Here is a 20,094-nt window from a genome sequence, read left to right as displayed (position 1 = left end):
TTTCAAAATAATATTCATGTTTGACCACGAATGCAGGGAGCCACTTGGAGATCACTCCATTTGTTACCAAACTGTGAGTGCATGCACTCGTACAGTAACTTTTCCAGTGCAGCATCTCAACACTTACACTGAATTCAGAAGACTTATGAGTGAAGCAGTTAGATGGTGGTGGCTTCCACAGAGTTTAACAGAAATAGCTCTCTGGTAATCTGAAACAAAAAATGAGAAGCTATTTCTAAACATTAACTGATAGAATATGTTCATCACTAATGAAAAAAGCAAAACAATTGTTCCTGTTAGCTCAGACAGTGTTTGACTTTCTCTTCAGTCATACAGATTCCCTTTATACAGGGTTCTATTGCTTTTATTAGTTAGAAAAGCTTCAATAATTTTTGTCACTGTGCTGGAATATTTGTTGACTTTCAAGTTCTTGTCCAAATGTCTATTGGTTGGACACCTGTTGCAAGAACCTGATGTATAAGTCACGACCATGTGACTCTGAATGTTCCAGAGGGTTGATAGTTCTCTGAAGTTCTTCCAGGGCTTCATCATCCAGTGGGCACTCAAATTCAGGAACCACAACTGTGCCATGAGAGTCTTCCTGCAGCACAGCACTCTCCCAGTCAACGCCTGGGTCCTGAAGGTCCTTTGAATTCAAAACATTTCAGTCAGGAATGGATACTTGTTGAAATACAGTTTTGGTATTTGTGTGAGTTTTTTTAATAATAAACACAACATTACAAAAAGTGATGCTTTATTTTTATTCATCAGCATAGAAATTACTTCATTAGAAGTAGTAGAAACGAAAAAAAAATCAGGATCATCCCACAAATCATGACATATTTCCTGATTCAGGCCTTATAAACAGTACAGTACTCTTCATTTTATGAAAATATGTGGGCTTTGTAAACTACAGTCTGTAATAGTCTAATCTTTCAGAATGTGTAGCAGATACGTACTGCTCAGTCTTACAACTCAACTTCTTAAAATACATGTCCTACTTGTTTTTACATTGTACCTCGAGTCTCTCTCCCTCGTCCAGATCTTGTAGATGTCCCATGCACCACAGCTGTTCAGGGGTGAGACCTCCCTCTGTCCGCAGAGAATGATTATTCCATCCTTCAATAAAGGTATCAAGATCTGCCCGGAGTCGGGGACAAAGCCGTAGTGCACACCAAAGAGAAGAGTGGCATCAGATATATCAAGTAGACCATCCTCTTCCAGAGAGTGAAGAATGTCATGGTACTTTTTCCAGAGATGAAGCTCGATCTTCCTGTTCCTCGTGTGGCAAACATGAAATGTGCAATATCCAGGTTTTCTACTCCCTGATCTGCCCTAACCCTGTAACCAAAATAAATAAAGTTGTATCAGTAATAGTTAATGCAACTTATACAGATTTAATCAAACTTCATATAACTAGATAATCAGGTCAGAATACCTTGACGGTAAGCCATGAAGCTGGACCGATGTGATGAAGAATGAGAATGCAGTTTGTGCTCTGTTATTTGTTGCAGCATCCAAGCACAAGACCTGCAGTAAAACCACATGGATAATGTACAGATCTGTGTTTAGCTAACAGCATATTATAACATTGTTCTTTGTAGCATTTGGTATCTCATTTGTTGTGTTATTTTATTTTTATAAAAAACATCAATGTGGTATATCCTACAAACAAAAACACTCCATACAATGAGTTTATTAGACACATACAGCTGAAACCAATGCAGCAAAATTTTTCATTGAACCAATTGCACGCTTAAATAATATTCAAAAAATGTAATGAAGCAAAAAAAAAAATTGGATCTCAAATACACAACTTTATATTCATTTTACCTTCTGCAAAGTGAATGGGGCTGTAGTTCTGCCAACAGTTACTATCTGAGATATACTACATCTTTAAATAACTTTTTTATTAATGTTTTTGTGCTAGAAATGGTAGGGTGAAAGTGTGACAAGCTCTGCTTCACTCGTATCAATGATCATATACAGGGCACTTACAAAAAGACAATATTGCTCTTCAGATTACTTGTATGTAAAAATGTATCCAGATGAGATATTAAATGTTTGATTACGTTATAATTATCATTAATTTCATACTGAAAGCCACTAGCTAAAACAAATACTCAAAACCAATTTGAAAGGCTGGCATACTGATCTCTGTGTACTTGGCTGTATTTATTATTCCAAAGCCATCACCAATGATCTGTACCCTTTGGTTGAAGATTATGATAAAAGTACCTACAGTTTTAAACGGCTGTTCATAAAGCTAAGTCAGCCATGTCCAAGTTTCTGATATATACATAAGGATCAAATTACTCTGATTTATAGCTGCAAAACTTCATACATACAGTCATATAAATTTAAGAGTAAAAAATGACCTTCCTTGAGTAGCCATCCACTCCACCAAAGACTGCAATGTTGTACCTGTTCAAGATGGGGAGTACTATTTCAATAAGGCTGCTCATGTGTGAGTCGTGTCAGCTAATTGCAGACTGTTCTAAATTGCAACAACCTTTTTTGAATGCAAATATTCTATTAAAAGATGTTTGGGGGACATGTTTAAATTAGGGGCTCCATAATGTATTCCCAAGTAACAAACAAGATAAACTTCACTGAAGTATTTTTAATGACATTCCTCTTTAAATGAAATAGTTAGTCTGAGCAAGCTTATTTACCTTATGAGTTTATGATTTGTGTCAATGTGGACAAGGGACAGAGGGCCTTGCACAGAGTAACTTCGTCAAACAACACATCCTATTTTAGTGAGCTGTGAGAAGATCACAGTTGAATATTACACGTAAAAACAAAAGCATTATTCTTAGATAGTGTATCTGTTCCATCAGTTCGTATGTTTGTCAAGTTTGTGAATTAATTGTTGCAGTGAGAGCTACTGATTGAGCTAGCAGCCAACAAATCTAGTGCCCCTTAGCAAGCGAATAGAAATATACAAATCAATGAAACAGACACACAGACTTTCATGCAAGCTTACATGACAAAATATGTTTGCAAAACCAACTACTTACATGTGGATGTGGTGCACCGTTGTGTTGTCGTTCAGGATCCGACATGGTACAGCTTTGCTAATCTTGGCTAATTAAACGAGGGTCCAGTGGCTCTGAAATGTGGATTTAAACGTTACACTTGTACTTTAACACACTAAACAAAATAGTGCTTTATTTAATGTAATTCAATAATAAAACAATACTCACCGAAAATCTGTCGTAGTCCAGCGTATATAGCAGAACTCCAGTTGATTTAGCGATCGTTTTTAACAGCGCTTCCGAGAGGCGGCCGAAACAGGGACCCGATTGGATAGTATTAGAAGTCTGTGATTGGCTGGAATTGTGGCACATTTGTAACGCCGTGCAGAGTTGAGCGAGCGTGAAGGCAGATTTGAGCGTGTGCAGAGAGCAGATGTTGAGCGAGAGCGAGAGAGACGTAGCGAGGACGTAGAGCAGAGATCCACAGGAGAGCAGAGTGAAAAACCGAGTGAAAAACATTGAGACTGTGTGTGTATGTGGATAGTTGCAAATATAAAAATATATTTTTTGAGTGCAGAATAGATTTTTGTTTGCTCAGATTAAGTTTTTCTTTGCTCAAAATTGTTTTCTGTGCTCAAAATTTCACACTGTGCGCTCAGGATTGTGGCACAAATATAACTCCATATATTTCCACTCTTTCAGCTTAGCACACCCCCTTGTGTAACTTGAGCTATTTCTTATCTTATGCTATGTTTTCATTCCTGCTTGTGTATAAAATAAACTTCGTATGGGAGCAGTCTTTGTAGCTCGCACTAATGTGTCTTGTTACACTGTGCTGTGGTACCCTTGCAAGTAAAATTACAGTCTCCGTGTTTTTCTGATTTGGTGAATATCTTCTTATGTTATGTGGGAGCTCTCAGCGGAGCTTCTCTCTGACAATTGCGCAGGTATCCACCTGCGCAATTGTCAGAGAGAAGCTCCACCTCACATCCCACCCACAACACACCCACATTTTACCATGAATGGTCAATGCAAAGTAACTCATGAATGTATCTGCATATAAATAAGCTGCTGATCCACGGCATTTTACGCTGCGCCGGCCTGCAGTCTTTTCCCTACACTGCTGTGCATCATGATGAATGAATCATGTGTTGACCCAGGCCACCGTGCCACTAAATTTATGATCATGTCCGATGTACAAATAATGTGTACATTGATTGAATGTACATTTTTTTGGTTCACATAGACAAATTCATTTTCACTCGGAGCCCTTACAGCAACATGAGTGCAGTCAGTTACGCCGATTACATTTGGGAAACCGGACATTGCTGCAAATTGCCATTTAATGTTGGCCTGTTCACCCACAGTGTGAGGAAACCTGATGTATTGACTGGTCATGTTTATAATGTCATCCAAAACAGCTGGCATTATTGCGCTGAGGGATAATTGTGATATCCCAGACCTAAAGGACATCATGTACCTATATCAGACCCAAAGGGGATTTAGACAACAAATGTAAACTCATATATTCTTCATATAAAACACATACCTGTCGGCCACTTCCTGCTGGAAGGAGCCAGTCACCAGAAACTCCTGAGTCGTCAGCTCCTGTGTCTGTACCGGGATGGCGTGGTTTGGGCGGGTGGGTCGGTCTAAGACAGGGCCCAGTTCAGTTCCCTAAAATCTCTCTCTATTCTTATCTACCATTTACAGTGCCTATCATAAGTATTCACCCCCTTTGATGTTTTACCCTTTTATTGTTTTCATAAATCAATCATGGTCAATAAAATTTGGCTCTCTTAACACAAAAATTTATTGGAAAAAACTCTTTAATGTCAAAGAGAAAACAGATTTCTATAAAGTAATGTTAATGAAAGAAAATTATATAAATAAAAGTAATTGTTTGCATAATTATTTACCCCCTTTTTAATTTAATGGTCTAATTCAATAGAGGTCCATCAAATTGTTGCCAATAGTCTCACAATTAGTGAAATGAAGATCACCTGAATGGTGTGGGTGTGTTTCAAGTGATTGAGTTGTAAAACACCTGTGTCTGAAGGGTCCAGAGAGTGGTTGATCAGTATTCCTGGCTGCCATTACACCATGAAGACAGAAGAACACTCTACTCAACTCAGGGAAAGGGTTATTGAGAAGTACAATTCAGGGGATGTTTACAAAAAAATTTCCAAGGCACTGAACATCCCCCGGAGTTCAGGGAAATCAATTATCAAGAAATGGAAGGAATATGGCACTTGTGTGAATCTGCCTAGATCAGGCCGCCCTCGTAAACTGAGTGACCGTGCAAGTAGGAGACTAGTGAGAGAAGCCACCAAGACCCCTACAACTACTCTGAAGGAGTTACAAGCTTCAGCTGCTGAGATGGGAGAGACTGTGCATGTAGCAACTGCTGCCCGGGTTCTTCACCGGTCAAAGCTCTATGGGAGAGTGGCAATGAGAAAGCCACTGTTGAAGAAAAGTCATATTAGAGCTCGACTAGAGTTTGCCAAAAAGCACGTGGAAGACTCCATGGTCAAGTGGAAGAAGATTCTTTGGTCTGATGAGACCAAAATTGAGCTTTTTGGCCATCAGACAAGACGTCGTGTTTGGCGGAAACCAAACACTGCACATCACCAAAAACACACCATCCCCACTGTGAAGCATGGTGGTGGCAGCATCATGCTGTGGGGATGTTTCTCAGCAACTGGACCTGGAAGGCTTATAAAGATAGAGGGCAGAATGAATGCTGCAAAATACACTGAAATCCTGGGGGACAATCTTTTTCAGTCTGCAAGAGAACTACGTCTTGGGAGAAGATTTATTTTCAAGCAAGACAATGATCCAAAACATACTGCAAAAACTACACAGGAATGGTTAAAAAAGAACCAGGTAAATGTTCTGGAGTGGCCGAGTCAAAGCCCAGACCTCAATCCTGTAGAGAATTTGTGGCTGGACTTGAAAAGGGCTGTTCATGCCCGATACCCGCGCAACCTGACAGAGCTTGAGCAGTTTTGCAATGAAGAATGGAGGAAAATTGCAGTGGGCAGATGTGCAAGACTGATTGAGACCTATCCACACAGACTCACTGCTGTGATTGCAGCCAAAGGTGCAACTGACTTCAAGGGGGTGAATAATTCAGTGAAACTGAATTCAGTGAAACTGAAATTAATAATTTCAGTTTCTTCTTTTTAAAGAGGAGCTCAGTCTTCCCATTGACTAAAAAGATGCTCAAAGAGAATGATTTGGATTAGTTGAGTTTTTCTTTACAAGGTTTTTACTGTGTGAAGTGCTTTGAAATGACATATATTGTGAATTGGTACAATATAAACAGAACTGCACTTGAAAATAAAAAACTATTGGTAAGTCCTTTTAGGTGTGTTTCTGCATGCATGCGTGAGTTAACAGGTCCAAGAAAAACTCACTACAACTCAAAAGATGGTGTTACCTTAAGCAAAGACAACTTTATTAATGCTCAGGTAGCAAAATGATCTCGAAAAGTACATTTCAAACGTCTAAACACAAAGTAAACCATTCTGTTGAAAAGTTTCTTCTGTAGCTTGGGTACGCAGAGAAACATCATCTGCAATCACTTTTACTCTCCATCTCTTATGTCCTATGTTAGCAGCGGCATACTGTCAGCTAGGATATCCAGTTCAAACTACATCCAGTGCCATCTAAAAACTCTTTAGACTTTCATCCCAAAGTACGTCAAGATTTACCATAAATAATTTATTATATTGAAATATTTCCATGCGAGTAAACAAAGGACGATGGCATCAGAGGTCTTACACACATCAAAACAAAAGGGAGTACGAGGGACACCTAGGATCTATGAAAATATATTCAACAGATATACAGATTGAGACAAAAAATATATTAATACATTTACACCTATTTATATACATATGTACATCAGCAATGGGTGATAACCATGTGAATATCACAAATTATTTAGAAATCTCGTCTACAATATGCCTCATTTCAGAATGTGAGCATTTAGGTCGCATTTTGGTTCATTTCAGAGACTTGGTACCTGCAGTGAATAGCAGCACAGAATGTATTGAACCAAATCCCCTGTAGCATACGAGGAGTTTTTGACGGTAAAGTGCTGGATACAGATATTTTCTGATAAATATAATAAACCAAAAGAAAATTCCTGGTTTATACAGGCATGGTGGATGACAGTGATTTGTCTTTAACAGTCAGCATATCAATTGACATGGTAGGCTAACTATGGTCAGCCTACCAAGACTGAGCAGGAGGGAGTTAGTAGCTAGTGATAAAATGCTACGATGTATGAATTATCCACTTCTTGATTTGACTAAAATCACTGAATCTTGAACAGTCACTTGTGTGTGTTCCAATATTTAGGAAGCAGGAACAAAAGGGCAGCATTAGGATTAGAGTGATTTTGACAAGGACCATACAGTAATGCCTCGATGATTAATTCAGAACATCTCCAGAAATAGCTACAGACTGGCCAGCCTCCACATGCTGAAGAATCTAAGGACAATAGGTACACGGGTGTAGGAGCTGGACCATGGCCTGATCTGATGAATCACACTCTCTTACAAATCATGTGATGGGTCAGGTGTGTGTTCATCATTTAACTACAGAATGGGAAAAATGCAAAGGATAGTGTGATGCTCTGGCCCGTTATACATGTGAATGCAGGACTCTAGGTTTCACCGCAGAGAAGGGAAACCTTTGGTCCTTACTGTGTCTTTAATGTTTCCATCATTTTTTCCTGGTGCCTGATGATTCTGACATACTGTCTCATAATTTGAATTCCCAAGTCAAATCATTAATTTTCTAACCAAAAAGTTGAGGGATTTTTTTTCACTCTTAACTTTAATCTTTTTGGGGGGGCGGTACAAATGTGCGTTGACAGCTTTCCTTTGGAAATCAGATCCTGCAACCTTTTCTTTGTAAAGTGTTTCAGCGTATTATCATACTTAGAATGAATAGTTAGTGAATTATTTCAGGGGAACTTTGGAAGAAACAGTTAAGAAAAGATACACCATTTCTACCCCAATAAAACATGCTAATAATCAATAAAATGGTTACCCCAGGTGCAATTATCAAGAGCTCCCATCTTGCAAATATTAAAATAATGTCTGATAATGATTTGAACAGTTTAGCTTATTAAGAATGTTTAGAGCTGTCTGGCTCTGTATGTTGATAACAGTCCTGTTTTAGATTATTGTTGTCAGTGATAAATCATTTCATGAAGAATGACAAGTTGATATTGACAGACATCATTTACAATTTGAATACATTTTTAAACTCTACTATAAATGTTTCTTTGAATAGTAAAGTGGCATATTTACATATCTGCAAGCTCGTAGTTATTGCATTACTTGAGATTTACACCCTGTTTTCCGGTCATAGCACAGAGTAATCTGCCTGTATCTGAGAAATCAATAAATATAGAGGAAATATTTTAAAAAAACAACATTAATTATTTGTACATTCAAAAGACCGAAATTCTTAGATTTGATCTTTTATATTAATTATCAATAAATTAATTAAGTACCTGAAAGAAGTCAGACTATTTTTAGTTTTAGCAATAGTTTTTCCTTAGCGGGAAAAAAAAACATGGGTAGGGCACTTGACATTTCAAATGAACCAATGTGCTTGCAAAGTTGACATTTTGATGGGTACTGTGAGAATCAACACTCTGACAAGTGGACACTCAAAGTCTTTGAGGAACAGTGTGACTTCGCTGGCCTGCAGTGGAATCCAAATCCCTGGAGGGTTTCACAAACCACACTGTACATGCTCTAAATACTAGTAGGAATATTTATGTACCACAAACCTACCATATCTGGACAAATCTAGACATTAGGCATTACAAAATACAAAGAACTCCTGGATAAAAATAAAGTGGAACTACCCTAACCTTAAAGAGTTGGGGTTAAAGTCCTGCATCGTTACTCTACTATTACCTTACTCCCACTTAAATGACTTACTTTGTCTTTGGGCTGCACAGGAGCGAAGCAGGACGTCTATCCACCACAGAGGAAAAACTTCATCCAGCTGACATTTTGAATAATGCCACCCCACTGTTTAGAGTCTATTTGGTCAGTGTCTTCAAGAGGAGAAAAAGCAGCAGTCCATTATTTCTGTTCCTGGGTGTCAGTGCAGACTGTGACAACAACTCCCCTCCCTCCACGAAAAAACACACTAACACATTTGCTTCTTGAATACATGAACCCCACCTGCTTCATTTTACAAGGATCTTCTCCTTATAATCAGCATGTATTAGCAGGAGCTGCCTCTGTCTGCCTGCAAAGCTTTTCAGTGCAACTTAAATTTCTGCATTTCACATCCACATACAGGACTACAAATCCAAATCAAATGAAATTAGCAAAAGACCCTCATAGGAAATTGTGCGTGTTTTGTACACGAGTGGTTGTCTGAGGAGGTCTTGGTGTGGACTCTTGACTCCAGAAATGAAACCTTGTATGAAAGGTGTTTTTTATGACCTCCAGAGGACAAATGTGCATATGACATGAATAAATAATAAATAGGACAGCTGGGGATATTTACAGGAGTGGGCTATTTACAGAAGGAAAATGGGAAAATAGCTAATCAATACCAGTATCAACAACAGAAAAGCTACAGCTGTTAGATAATTTATATAAAAGTGAGGGGATAACGCCCTGGTTCTGTGGAGGTGGAAATAATTGGAAAACTCACTCAGCAGACTTAATTATGACCACATGATGGAAGTAAAAGTAGTCAGAAGATAATGGTGCTTGAAAATATGCTCATCTGCATAACAGATTCTGTTCTCTGCCTAAAGATGTGACAAGTGACTGTCTGAACAGCCCTTCATTATCTGCACCACAGTGCCAAACTACCCCCTCCCACTCCTTTACATAATTCCTTTTTATCATTTTTACTCATAACTAGTAGATCTAAAAGACCTGCCTCTCCTTTCAGGAAAGGCTAGCAGCTAGGAAACATTACACCTAAATACAAGGAGGTTCAAAATGAAAGGTCCTTATATCAGAAACTAGCAGTCGATGTTTTCTTTTTGTAAATGTTGGTTTGTGTCAGTTGTTCTCGGTGTCTCCTATGTGAGGGCTTGTAATGAGTCAGTCAGTTCCATCTCTGCTCCTGGAATCAGTCCCACATTCTGGTCTGGTCAAGAGTAAACACCAGAGCAGCTCCATATTACACCGAGCAGGAAAACACGCAGGAAAGATACCAAAGTGGGATGACGTCTCAGCAAAGAAACGAGAAGCAGGAAACAGTGTGAATCAAGTGTGAGTTATTTCATATTTGCAATTAATTTTAACTGATTAGGTGTAGATTTCTGTCATTGAACACTACAAGCTACTTATGTAATACTTCACTTTGGATTCTTTGTAAACACCAATCCCTGTTTGCATGTGCGTGTAGTGTGTAGTGTAAATGTGTGTCTCAGTTGTCCCGGCAGGTGGGCAGGTTGACAAAGGTGAAGATATTGTACTCGATAAGGCAGGAGAAGCACAGGAAGACGGCGTAGAGGAGGAGACACATTAAACCCAGACGTCTGTCCAGCGTCCACTTGTTAAGGTGAACTCCCAGGACCTGCACAGACAGAAGGCAGAAAGAGGACAGACAAGCTCATCAGGAGAAAGAGTGATAAAGAGAACTGTGGTATGAAGAAGCGGAAAGCTATCAGAGGCAGAGAGTGTCCTTCAGAAACTCACCGTCATGAACACAGAGGCCAGTAGGAGCACCACAGAGAAAATCAGTCCTTTGCTGTTTAGTTTGATCTGCAAGAAGAAGACGCATCAACCTTGGAGGTTATGGGATGGGAAAAGATCCATCCATCCCATATCTATACACTGCTTAATCCTCATTCGGGTCATGGACGGTTGGAGTCTATCCCAGCTGACTTATGGTGAAGGCAGCTGGGAGCCTGGACAGGTCACCAGTCTAGCACAGGGTTACACATAGAGACAAACAAGCACACTCACATTCATACCAACAGACAATTTAGAATTATCAATTAACCTCAGCATGTTTTTGAACCATGGGAGGAAGCCAGAGTACCAGGACCTACATGCAAACTCCACGCAGAAAGATCCCGGGTCCAGGTCGAAATGCAAACCAGGGAGCCCCATGGTACAATATTGTATTTTCTATACATTGCAATGATTGAGTGATCCATGTTCCCATTTTATTTTCACATACAAAACTTCTTCAAAAAAACTGACCACAAAAAGTGCTAATCCTGTGAAGCACCATGAAGTTAGTAGATTTGTTTCAATGTAGCTAATTTGGATTTGTGTTGAGCACTGATTAGATTCCAGGACAGATGGCATGTGGTCTCACACATATTTCTTTATATACTACAACTAACTATGGGAAGGGGCACTAGAGAACACCTAAAGGGCAATTCATGACTTCCACAAGACAGATGTGGGCCTTAAAGGTGGACAGCACAGTGTTCTATTTATTCTACAAGAAGTTTCAAGTTGAAATGTCTCTCATATCAAACATGATAGACCCAGTCCTGTGGATGTTTCTGAAAGTTTGAGACTTTGGACTTTTTCCAGGTTACAACAGTTCATTATTACCTGACATTAGCCCAGCACAGTGGACAGACACAGAACACATATTGAGAACTTCCCAGTGAGTTTAGGCTTCACCAGTTGAAAGCATTTACAAATCAAGGAAGTGGCTTCTTCATTTACAACTTTTGTAACAATAAAATATAATGGTGTGGATGACTGAGAACTACCTTACTCTCTCCTCAAAACAAGCATTTATGAATGTTAGAACGTGGGGGGTTTTGAACCCAAAAGCAGGCACTCAGGGACAGGCAGATACTCAGACCAGGATTTAATAAATGAACTCAATGCAAAAAACAACTCCACACGGGAGGCACAAAATAAACTGAACAGGGCTCGAACTAAACTAAGAACACTAACTAAAACAGGCCTCACTACGGGCTCAAACTATACACAAGGACTGATATAACTCACAAACTAAAAGGTCCAGGGATCGGGAGCCGCGGCAGGGACAGGGAAGAGGCTCCAGGAACCGAGCAGCTGGGCCGGGCAGGACAGAGCGGGGGAACCGGGCAGGTGGCTGCCTGGACGCAGCGGGGATTGAGGGCTGTGATGCCAGGGCAGGGGCAGGGTTCCGGAGCTGGGTCCGGCAGGGAGAGCTCCAGAGCTGGACCTGGCAGAACAGGGCAGACGGGGAAATCCAGAGCGGGAGGGAAGGCCGGAGCAGACAGGGAAATCCAGAGCGGCAGGGGGAGACCGGAGCAGAGAGGTTGGTGGAAGTGTCAGCAACAGAGCAACCCAGACAGAAGCATTTCAGTCAATGGCCCACCGCCGAATGGTGGGGAGAGCCAGGTTTTAAGCCGTTGATTGTAGATTAGGAGCGGCTCTGCTCCTCCACAGCCGCTCCCAATAAGCCACAGCTGACAGCTGGCCAGGAGCGCAGCACAGAGGATGCAGGGGCCATGACAATGAGAAGCTCCATTTCTTTCCTTGGCACACATGCAGTTGACAGCCAGAAGTGTGGACGGTCGGACCCATGCACATGTGGAAAGCATGCAGTTTTATTCGACCTGTGATCTTTTTAGTTCGCTCGAAGTCCACTTTGCGGACTCCATTTCATACATGTGCAGTAGATCTATGTATTTCCCACTGTCCGTGTCCACTGTAGCGTAGTTGCAGTGTGGACATAAATTTTGGGCTTCACATGAAGCTGAGTGGGAACTATGCTACAGAAATGCAACCTGAAATGCAGGTATAGACAGACTTGAAAATATTTTAAATAGTAACAACTACATGTTCGTGGTGCCTGCAGCTGTCTGTATGCATGATCACAATGAATTATAATCAAGTCCTAGTTGAGCTGATGCTGTTTTTAAGGGGAAAGAGTGCCTACACCAAATACTGGTTGGATTTAGGTGTATTCATGGACTGCTCCTACTCATTTTAGTGCTTAAACCTTTGCACAGCATTGTACTTTCAAACCACATCCTAGACACTAGTTAAACCACGATGTCTGATTTTGAACTTCACACTAGGTTACTGCTTTTCAATTATTTCCTGTGACTCTTGTTTACAGTGGTCTTGTCTTTATAAAATTGACTATGTTTACAATGTCAGTCATAACCTCACCTAATTCAGAGGAAAGGTGCCTTGATGACCGAAAAGTTATAAGAAAAAATGAAAGCTGCTACCGACCTCTCACTTTTACAAAGTATTTTTCATGTTTTTATTGGCTCTTTTACCCAATAGGAAAGGTGTAAATTACCTTTTCATTTTAGAGTGTTAACATTAAAATTATGATGGACTTGTTTTCTTGTTTACATGAATTATAACATCATTAGCTGCAACATCTGTCTGTTGTGTAAAACTGGTAAGCTCAACAACAGTATCATGAGGGCAATTAAGTGACAAATGTTGTGCAAAAACAGCACTATTACAAACCTGTCAAATTCCACTTCTTACAATGTTTACTGCCAATTACATATGAAACAAGAAATAATATTCTGTACTTTTAGCAATCAGTTCTCAGCTGCATACCATAAACATCATATGCTAATCAGTCTTACTCAAAATAAGTGCTACTCAATACATCCCACTGAACAATAACAATCTTTACCCTTGATCTGTGGGAAAACAATCTTAAATGTTCCTTGCAGTAATGTAAGTTTTAAAATAATAAAATAATATACAATAAGCAGCACTCTATAAATTTTATAGTAAACCTGAGAACAATAGTAAACAGTAACAATACTCCATATTCTTAAATCATTTAACAGTGCACAGTTCAGTAAACATCACAGTGTTCTGCATAGAAATCAGAAAAAGCTGCTCCCAATATACTTTTACAGTGAGGAGTTTTTTTTTGCTCTTAGTAAGTACCTAGTGCTCAGCTCTGGTCCTTAACCATTTTAGTGTGGTGCACAGTAATCAGTCTTTTTTTATTAACTGTCTTTATTGGAAGCAATTTCATTGACATCAATATGACATATGATACAGTATGACAGGTTACTTCCAAATTACCGTATTTTCACGACTATAAGGCGCACATAAAAGTCTTAGATTTTCTTCAAATTGTGCGGCGCGCCCTATGGTGCAGTGCGTCCTGTGTGTTGTTGTACGACGGACATAAACCAGGTGGTTTTTTCCACGCATCACCATCGCTGTTGATCTGTGACTCTATGCGTGCCCATCTCACAGCCGATGTGAAAAAACAAGTGAAGCAAATGAACTCTCAGCTTGCTGTCATTCCGGGAAGCCTGACAAAGGAACTCCAACCGCTGGACATCGGTGTGAACCGGCCGTTCAAAGTAAGGTTGCGAGCGGAGTGGGAGCGATGGATGACCGATGGAGACCACAGTTTCACTAAGAGTGGAAGGCAGCGCCGGGCGAGTTACGCCACAGTTTGCCAATGGATTGTAGATGCTTGGGCTAACGTGTCTGCTGGCACTGTTGTTCGAGCTTTCGCAAAAGCCGGCATCATTTCCGAGGCGCCGCACGGCACGAAAAGTGACTCTGACAGTGAAGAAAGTGAACCTGGCATGTTTGATGGAGGTTTAGCGCAGCGGTTCAATTCAGAAACAGAGGATGAGGACTTCCATGGGTTTGATTGATGACGATTACCGGTAAAAAAAAATGTGAATACCAAACTCAGTTTTGCTCCCGCTCTATTTTTAAATATGCACACTTGTGTGCTTGTTTTATCCGTGTGTTTTACCATGCCAGCGCCTATTGATGATTTAAAAAAATTGAGTACTTTGTAATCAATACTTAAAGCACAACCAAACTCAGTTTTGCTCCAGCTCTATTTTTAAATACGCACACTTGTATGCTTGTGTGTGTGTTGTTGTTGTAAGGCCGACGTAGTAGAGGACACCATGAGAACGTTAAAGGGGGAAGTGTGGGATTGTATATAAAACCCTCGCCATATAATCAGGTGCGCCTTATGTGTGTGTTAAATACAGTCATGGCACACATAACTGAGACTGCGCCTTTTGGTACAGTGCGCCTTTTGGTCGTGAAAATACGGTATCATTTTTTCCAATATTTTTCCCTGTGAAGCCCTGTGGAGGCCCAGGCTTTTCCTAATTTGAATCCAAATTCTAACAGAGTTAATTACCATTGGGTTTGAGGAGACAGTCAAAGGGAGTTGAGCGCAGACCAGGGAATTAAGAGAAAGTTTAGAAGATGCCAGTTCCGTATCTACGCATGCAGGGCGCTCTTCATCTGATGTGTTGGTAATTCAGTACAAAAGTTTATGAATATTACAGGACCAGTAATAGTATAAGAAATTGGGCAATGCTATGCCGCCAAGAGCCTTAGGGAGCTGTAACACTGATATTTTGATGCATGGATTTTTATTACCCCACAGGAAGGAACCAATGAGTCAATCAAGCGATCTAAAAAAATTGTTTTTAAAAAGAATGGGGATATGTGAAAACTGATAAACAAAGCTAGCACAACTTACTAGGGATTGTGGGAGACCAGACCATCTGTCAAGTCTAATTTACACCTCTCAAGAAGAAGAGAGACATTTTTGGAGAAAAGTCAATTAATCGAATCTGTAATATGCACCCCACATATTTAAATCCATCTATAGCATATTTGAAAGGGAAAAAGGATGGGGGAATATTTTTTTCCAGTGAATTAATGGGAAAGAGTTTGCTCTTGTGGAGGTTAAGTTTATTGCCTGAATAGGATCCAAATTTGTCGAATATATCTAGAACCTTTAGGAGAGAGGCAGCTGGATTAGACACGTATAAAAGCGGGTCGTCGGCATACAACGATAATTTATGAATCTTCCCAGCTCTGGTGATGCCCTCAAACCCACCCTCCTGACGTAACCAGATGGCTAGAGGCTCAATGGCTATGAGAAGAAGGGGGAAAGAGGGCAGCCCTGCCTGGTTCTAACGATGAAGAGGAAATGGGGCAGACTTGAGTCCATTTGTGTGGACTAAACCCAGGCTATAAATTCCGAATTAAAAACAAATTTTTGCAAAACAAAACAAAGGAATCTCCACTCCACCCTGTCGAAGGCCTTCTCTGCGTTTAGTGAGATATTCACTTCTAGAATGTTTGAGCTAGGAGCACTGATAATATTTAGCAGCCTCCTTGTATTATGAAATGAGTGCCTTCCAAGCATGAAACCTGTTTGATCAGTTGATATTACACTTAATAGGACCCGCTGTAGCCGTTGGGCTAGGATCTTTGACAGGATCTTTGGGTAGGATCTTTGACAGGACATTTAATAGAGAGATGGGACTATATCTACCGCAAATAAGAGGGTCTTTAGCATTCTTAAGCAGGAATGGAGGCCTCCAACAGGGTGGGAGGGAGGTGGCCCTTAGCAAAGGATTCATCATACACTTTTTGGAGGACTGGTGTAATGATGACTGAGAACAGCTTAAAAAACTCCACATTAGGACCTGGAGTTTTACCATTTTGAAGTGACATAACTGCTTCTTGTACTTCTTTGGTAGAAATTAGACCACCCAGCTCCTTACACAAATCTTCATCTATTTTAGGAAAAATTATCTTATCGAAAGGGTTATCTCCATCCCAGATATCCGAAAGACATTGTGAGGATTAAAGATGAGAGTAGAAAGAATAAAATATTTTATTAATCTCAATAGGATCTGAAATAGCTTCTCCTGATGCAAGTTTGATCTTGGGGATCAATCTGGCTAGTGTGGCTGTACGCACCTGATGTGCTAATAATCTTCCCGCTTTAACCCCAAACTCAAAGAAATGCTGTTTAGCAAGAAATAGCTGCTTCTGTGTTTTACTTGTAGATAACAAATCACATTTGGACTGAAGCTGGAGGCATTCTTTATAAAGAGCAGGGGTAGGAGCGGAAGCATACAAATTGTCAATCCTAAATATCTCCTTGGTGAGTGTTTCCGACTCCACCCTTTCTAGCTTCTTTAGGGTTGAAACATATGAAATAATTTGCCTGTGCATAAAAGTCTTGAAAGTTTCCCATAGAGGGCATCTAGCGATATCTGGAGAATCATTAGTGTCAAAGAACAAGGAGATCTGCGTATGAAGGAAGTCTTTAAAGGAAGCTTGGGCTAGCAAGTTAGAGTTAAGTCTCCATTGTCTACAAGGGGGAGCACGCTTGGAAAAGCTAATATCAACAGAAACCGGGGCGTGGTCTGAAATGACAATGCTATGGTCCTGACATGAGTGGACCTCTGATAAAAAATAATGATCCATGAGAAAAAAAATCTATCGCAAATATGAATGATGAACGTGTGATAAAAAGGAAAAGCTTTGTCTCAATGGGACTTGGCTCTCCATAGGTCAAATAAACCTAAACTGATCCTAAATGTGTCTAGGACCTTTAGCTGATCTAGACAACATCTGGGGGTTAGAGGAGGGATCCTGAATCAAACTGAAGCCACCGCCAATAATTAAATAGTAGTCATCAACTTTAGGAACAGAGGAGAAGACATTTGTAACGAATTTATCGTCATCCCACGTAGGTGCAAAAACTCATGCCATGACCACAGACAAGCCACAAAGTCTGCCAGAAATAGTCACAAATCGGCCATTAGGGTCTTCAATGGAATTTGACAACTCAAACGGAACACTTATGTATGCGCCTCTTGCCCTTACTGGGAATTTAGAGTGAAACACATACTCTATCCAGGGTCACTTAATACGGTTAACCTCTGAGGAGCAGAGGTGAGTTTCCTGTAGAAAGACAATATCACCCCTGAGTTGCTTTAAATGGGTCATAAACTTGTTACGTTTACAGTTTTTTTACAATTGCTTAAACACGATTTTGAAAACAGGGCTCGGAATTTCAAAACACTACACACAATTAGCACAACCACACACACAATATGGAAAACACTTCAGATCCTGTGCAAAATGAAACACTATTGTAAAAACTATATACACATTTATAAAAACCATACTATGTTACCATATGAAACACATACATTTCATAAGGCTTAGTTCTGTTTGAACAAGTTACACACTGCTGTGTTTAACTTAAAACACTTTTGGCAGTTCTACCTCTGGTATCTCAATCTCAGTTCTACCTTTGGCAATTCTACCTCTGGACCTCTCAGTGAATAGATTACTGTAAGTGAAGTACACAGAGAAAGTGCAAATATACAACATAGTAAATTCAAACACATCACATGATCAATGCTTCAGACTTTTGAAAATATGATTTAATTTTCTTTATATAACCACATTCAGTCAACATAGACAATCACAAGAAAACATATCCCAACACTGTAAACCCACAAAATAGACAAATAAAAATACTGTACTACCAGTACAGGTTGAAAATATATAAAGAAAATGAAGAAAACAAAAAGAAATCCGAGTAAAATAAATTAAATACTCTAACATCGCTTCGCCTAGCTGGATCTGGCCAGAGAATTTCCTCTACATCACAGGCAATATCTTCGTTGACAAGACAACGTGGGAAGAACCGTCTTGAATGACGGATCCATCCTTGCACAGTTGCAGCGTCAATTTGTTCACAAGCCTCTTCCATGGCCTGAATGAGGGGCATCTGAGTCTGGGGCCGGAGATCATAAACTTTCCACTGCCATACCAAGAAAAATTCTTCGATGGGGTTTAGAAATGGAGAGTATGGTGGAAGGTATAGGACTGTTTACAAACAGTGGATGGTGCTGAAACCAGTTCTGGACCAGAGCAGAGTGGTGGAATGACACATTGTCCCAGATGACAATGTAGTGGCTCTGGTGCATTTGGGGGTCAGATTTTTGGACAGATTTTTGGACATTTTTGCACAACCTCCTCCCAGTAAATATACTAGAGGAGGTTGTGCAATCTGTCCAAAAATCTGATAATTTGATCTGTGTTGTAAGGGCCCATATTGGCATTCCCATTCAGGGAAATGGCTGCGCAAAGGGTGATGTTACCCCCACGTTGCCCTGGGACATTAATTATAGCCCTGTGGCCAATGATGTTTCTGCCTCTCCTTTTGTCTTTACTGAGGTTGAACCCTGCCTCATCGATGTAAATAAATTCATGTGGGATTTCCTCAGCATCCATCTATAAAACTCTCTGAAATACAGTGAAAGACAAGATTGTGTACTTCAACATAGGTCTAGTATGCAGTAAATTTACATGTAAAAATTATTACGTGTGCAGTATGTAACATCACAATGTTAAAGTGAACAATACATACCTCCACATACCTCTTAGTCCAGCTTCTCTCAGCGTCAATCTATGATTCACGACGTGATCAACTAGTGTTGCTCAAATCTCATTAGACAAATTTGGTTCTCTTCTTCTTTGAGGGTGTTCTCCTCCTGCTTCAGGTCTTCCTCTTCCTCTTCCTCCACCTCTGCCTCTACCTCCTGCTCGTCCTCCACGGATTCCCCCTCTCATCCTCACTCGTCTTCCTCTGGCTGCTTCCATTTTGGTGGAAAGCAGGTGAACTCACCTGTTGCATTTTTATAGTGCTCAAACCTGATTGGTGTGTCTACAATAAAGCAATCATGTGTTTGCACACCTGATGTGGGTGTTTAACCAAATGGCTCATGGGTGTGGTGATTTGTCCATCAGTGCTGTGGAATTGCAAGGAAGTGACATCATGATATACGTCTGTGTCTAATGTATACAAGTGTGTTTAGTGTTTTGCAAATGACTGTGTGTATTGTTCTGCAAAAAGTGTGAGGCTGACTTTGTGTTTATAGTGGTGAAAATCTGGTCCCGTGTTTTGCTCCTTGAGTGTAAGGTATTGATAATTATGTGATTCTTTTGTTTTTAGTGTTTATGCAATCATAAAAAACTGTAATGGGGTTGTGGGCACCCTTTAGGTTCCAAGAGATAAAGCGAAGATTCTTACCCTGGGTTGTCATATCATAGAGAAACAAGGAGCGATACTTCTCCCAGGCCTGGGGGATATTCCACGAAGCTGGCTAAAACAGGCTGGGCTTACGCCGGTATGCGTGGCTTGAATAAGTGGCAACTTTAATCTCAGCTGCAAGTAGTTCCACGAACGAGGCTCACCTGTTTTTCAGAGACGCTTATTCAAGCCAGGCTGATCCAAGCTGCAGCTGAGCGCACGTCCGGGGGAGATAAAAAGCCCCAACGTGTCGATCGTCGAAATGATGATA

The 20,094-nt window shown here is 40.3% G+C and overlaps 1 protein-coding gene and 1 long non-coding RNA gene across 5 annotated transcripts in view; both read right to left on the bottom strand.

Annotated features, from left to right (window-relative positions):
- Window positions 1-524: 524 nt before the first annotated feature.
- Window positions 525-3,790, bottom strand: LOC127537417 (uncharacterized). The gene is made up of 4 exons (XR_007947039.1): window positions 3,210-3,790; window positions 1,439-3,115; window positions 1,019-1,341; window positions 525-646 (listed from the first exon to the last, which is right to left on the bottom strand). It is a non-coding gene; the product is annotated as an uncharacterized LOC127537417 (long non-coding RNA).
- Window positions 3,791-6,414: 2,624 nt separating this feature from the next.
- Window positions 6,415-20,094, bottom strand: part of LOC110971188 (sodium/potassium/calcium exchanger 3-like) — a 323,311-nt gene continuing 309,631 nt past the window's right edge. For 3 of the 4 annotated variants that reach the window (XM_051959597.1, XM_051959599.1, XM_051959600.1), the window contains 2 exons: window positions 10,682-10,747; window positions 6,415-10,559 (listed from right to left, as the gene is read on the bottom strand). In XM_051959597.1, coding sequence (XP_051815557.1) covers window positions 10,410-10,559; window positions 10,682-10,747 — 216 coding nt within the window. In that variant the 3' untranslated portion in view covers window positions 6,415-10,409. Of the gene's footprint in view, window positions 10,560-10,681; window positions 10,911-20,094 lie in introns of all 4 variants that reach the window. The other variant, XR_007947010.1, reaches the window with a different exon arrangement.

This window comes from Acanthochromis polyacanthus, chromosome 15 (assembly GCF_021347895.1).
Source record: "Acanthochromis polyacanthus isolate Apoly-LR-REF ecotype Palm Island chromosome 15, KAUST_Apoly_ChrSc, whole genome shotgun sequence".
Lineage (NCBI taxonomy): Eukaryota > Metazoa > Chordata > Actinopteri > Pomacentridae > Acanthochromis > Acanthochromis polyacanthus.
The sequence above is the reverse complement of the archived record's forward strand: the minus strand, read 5'-3'. Positions and strand labels throughout refer to the sequence as shown.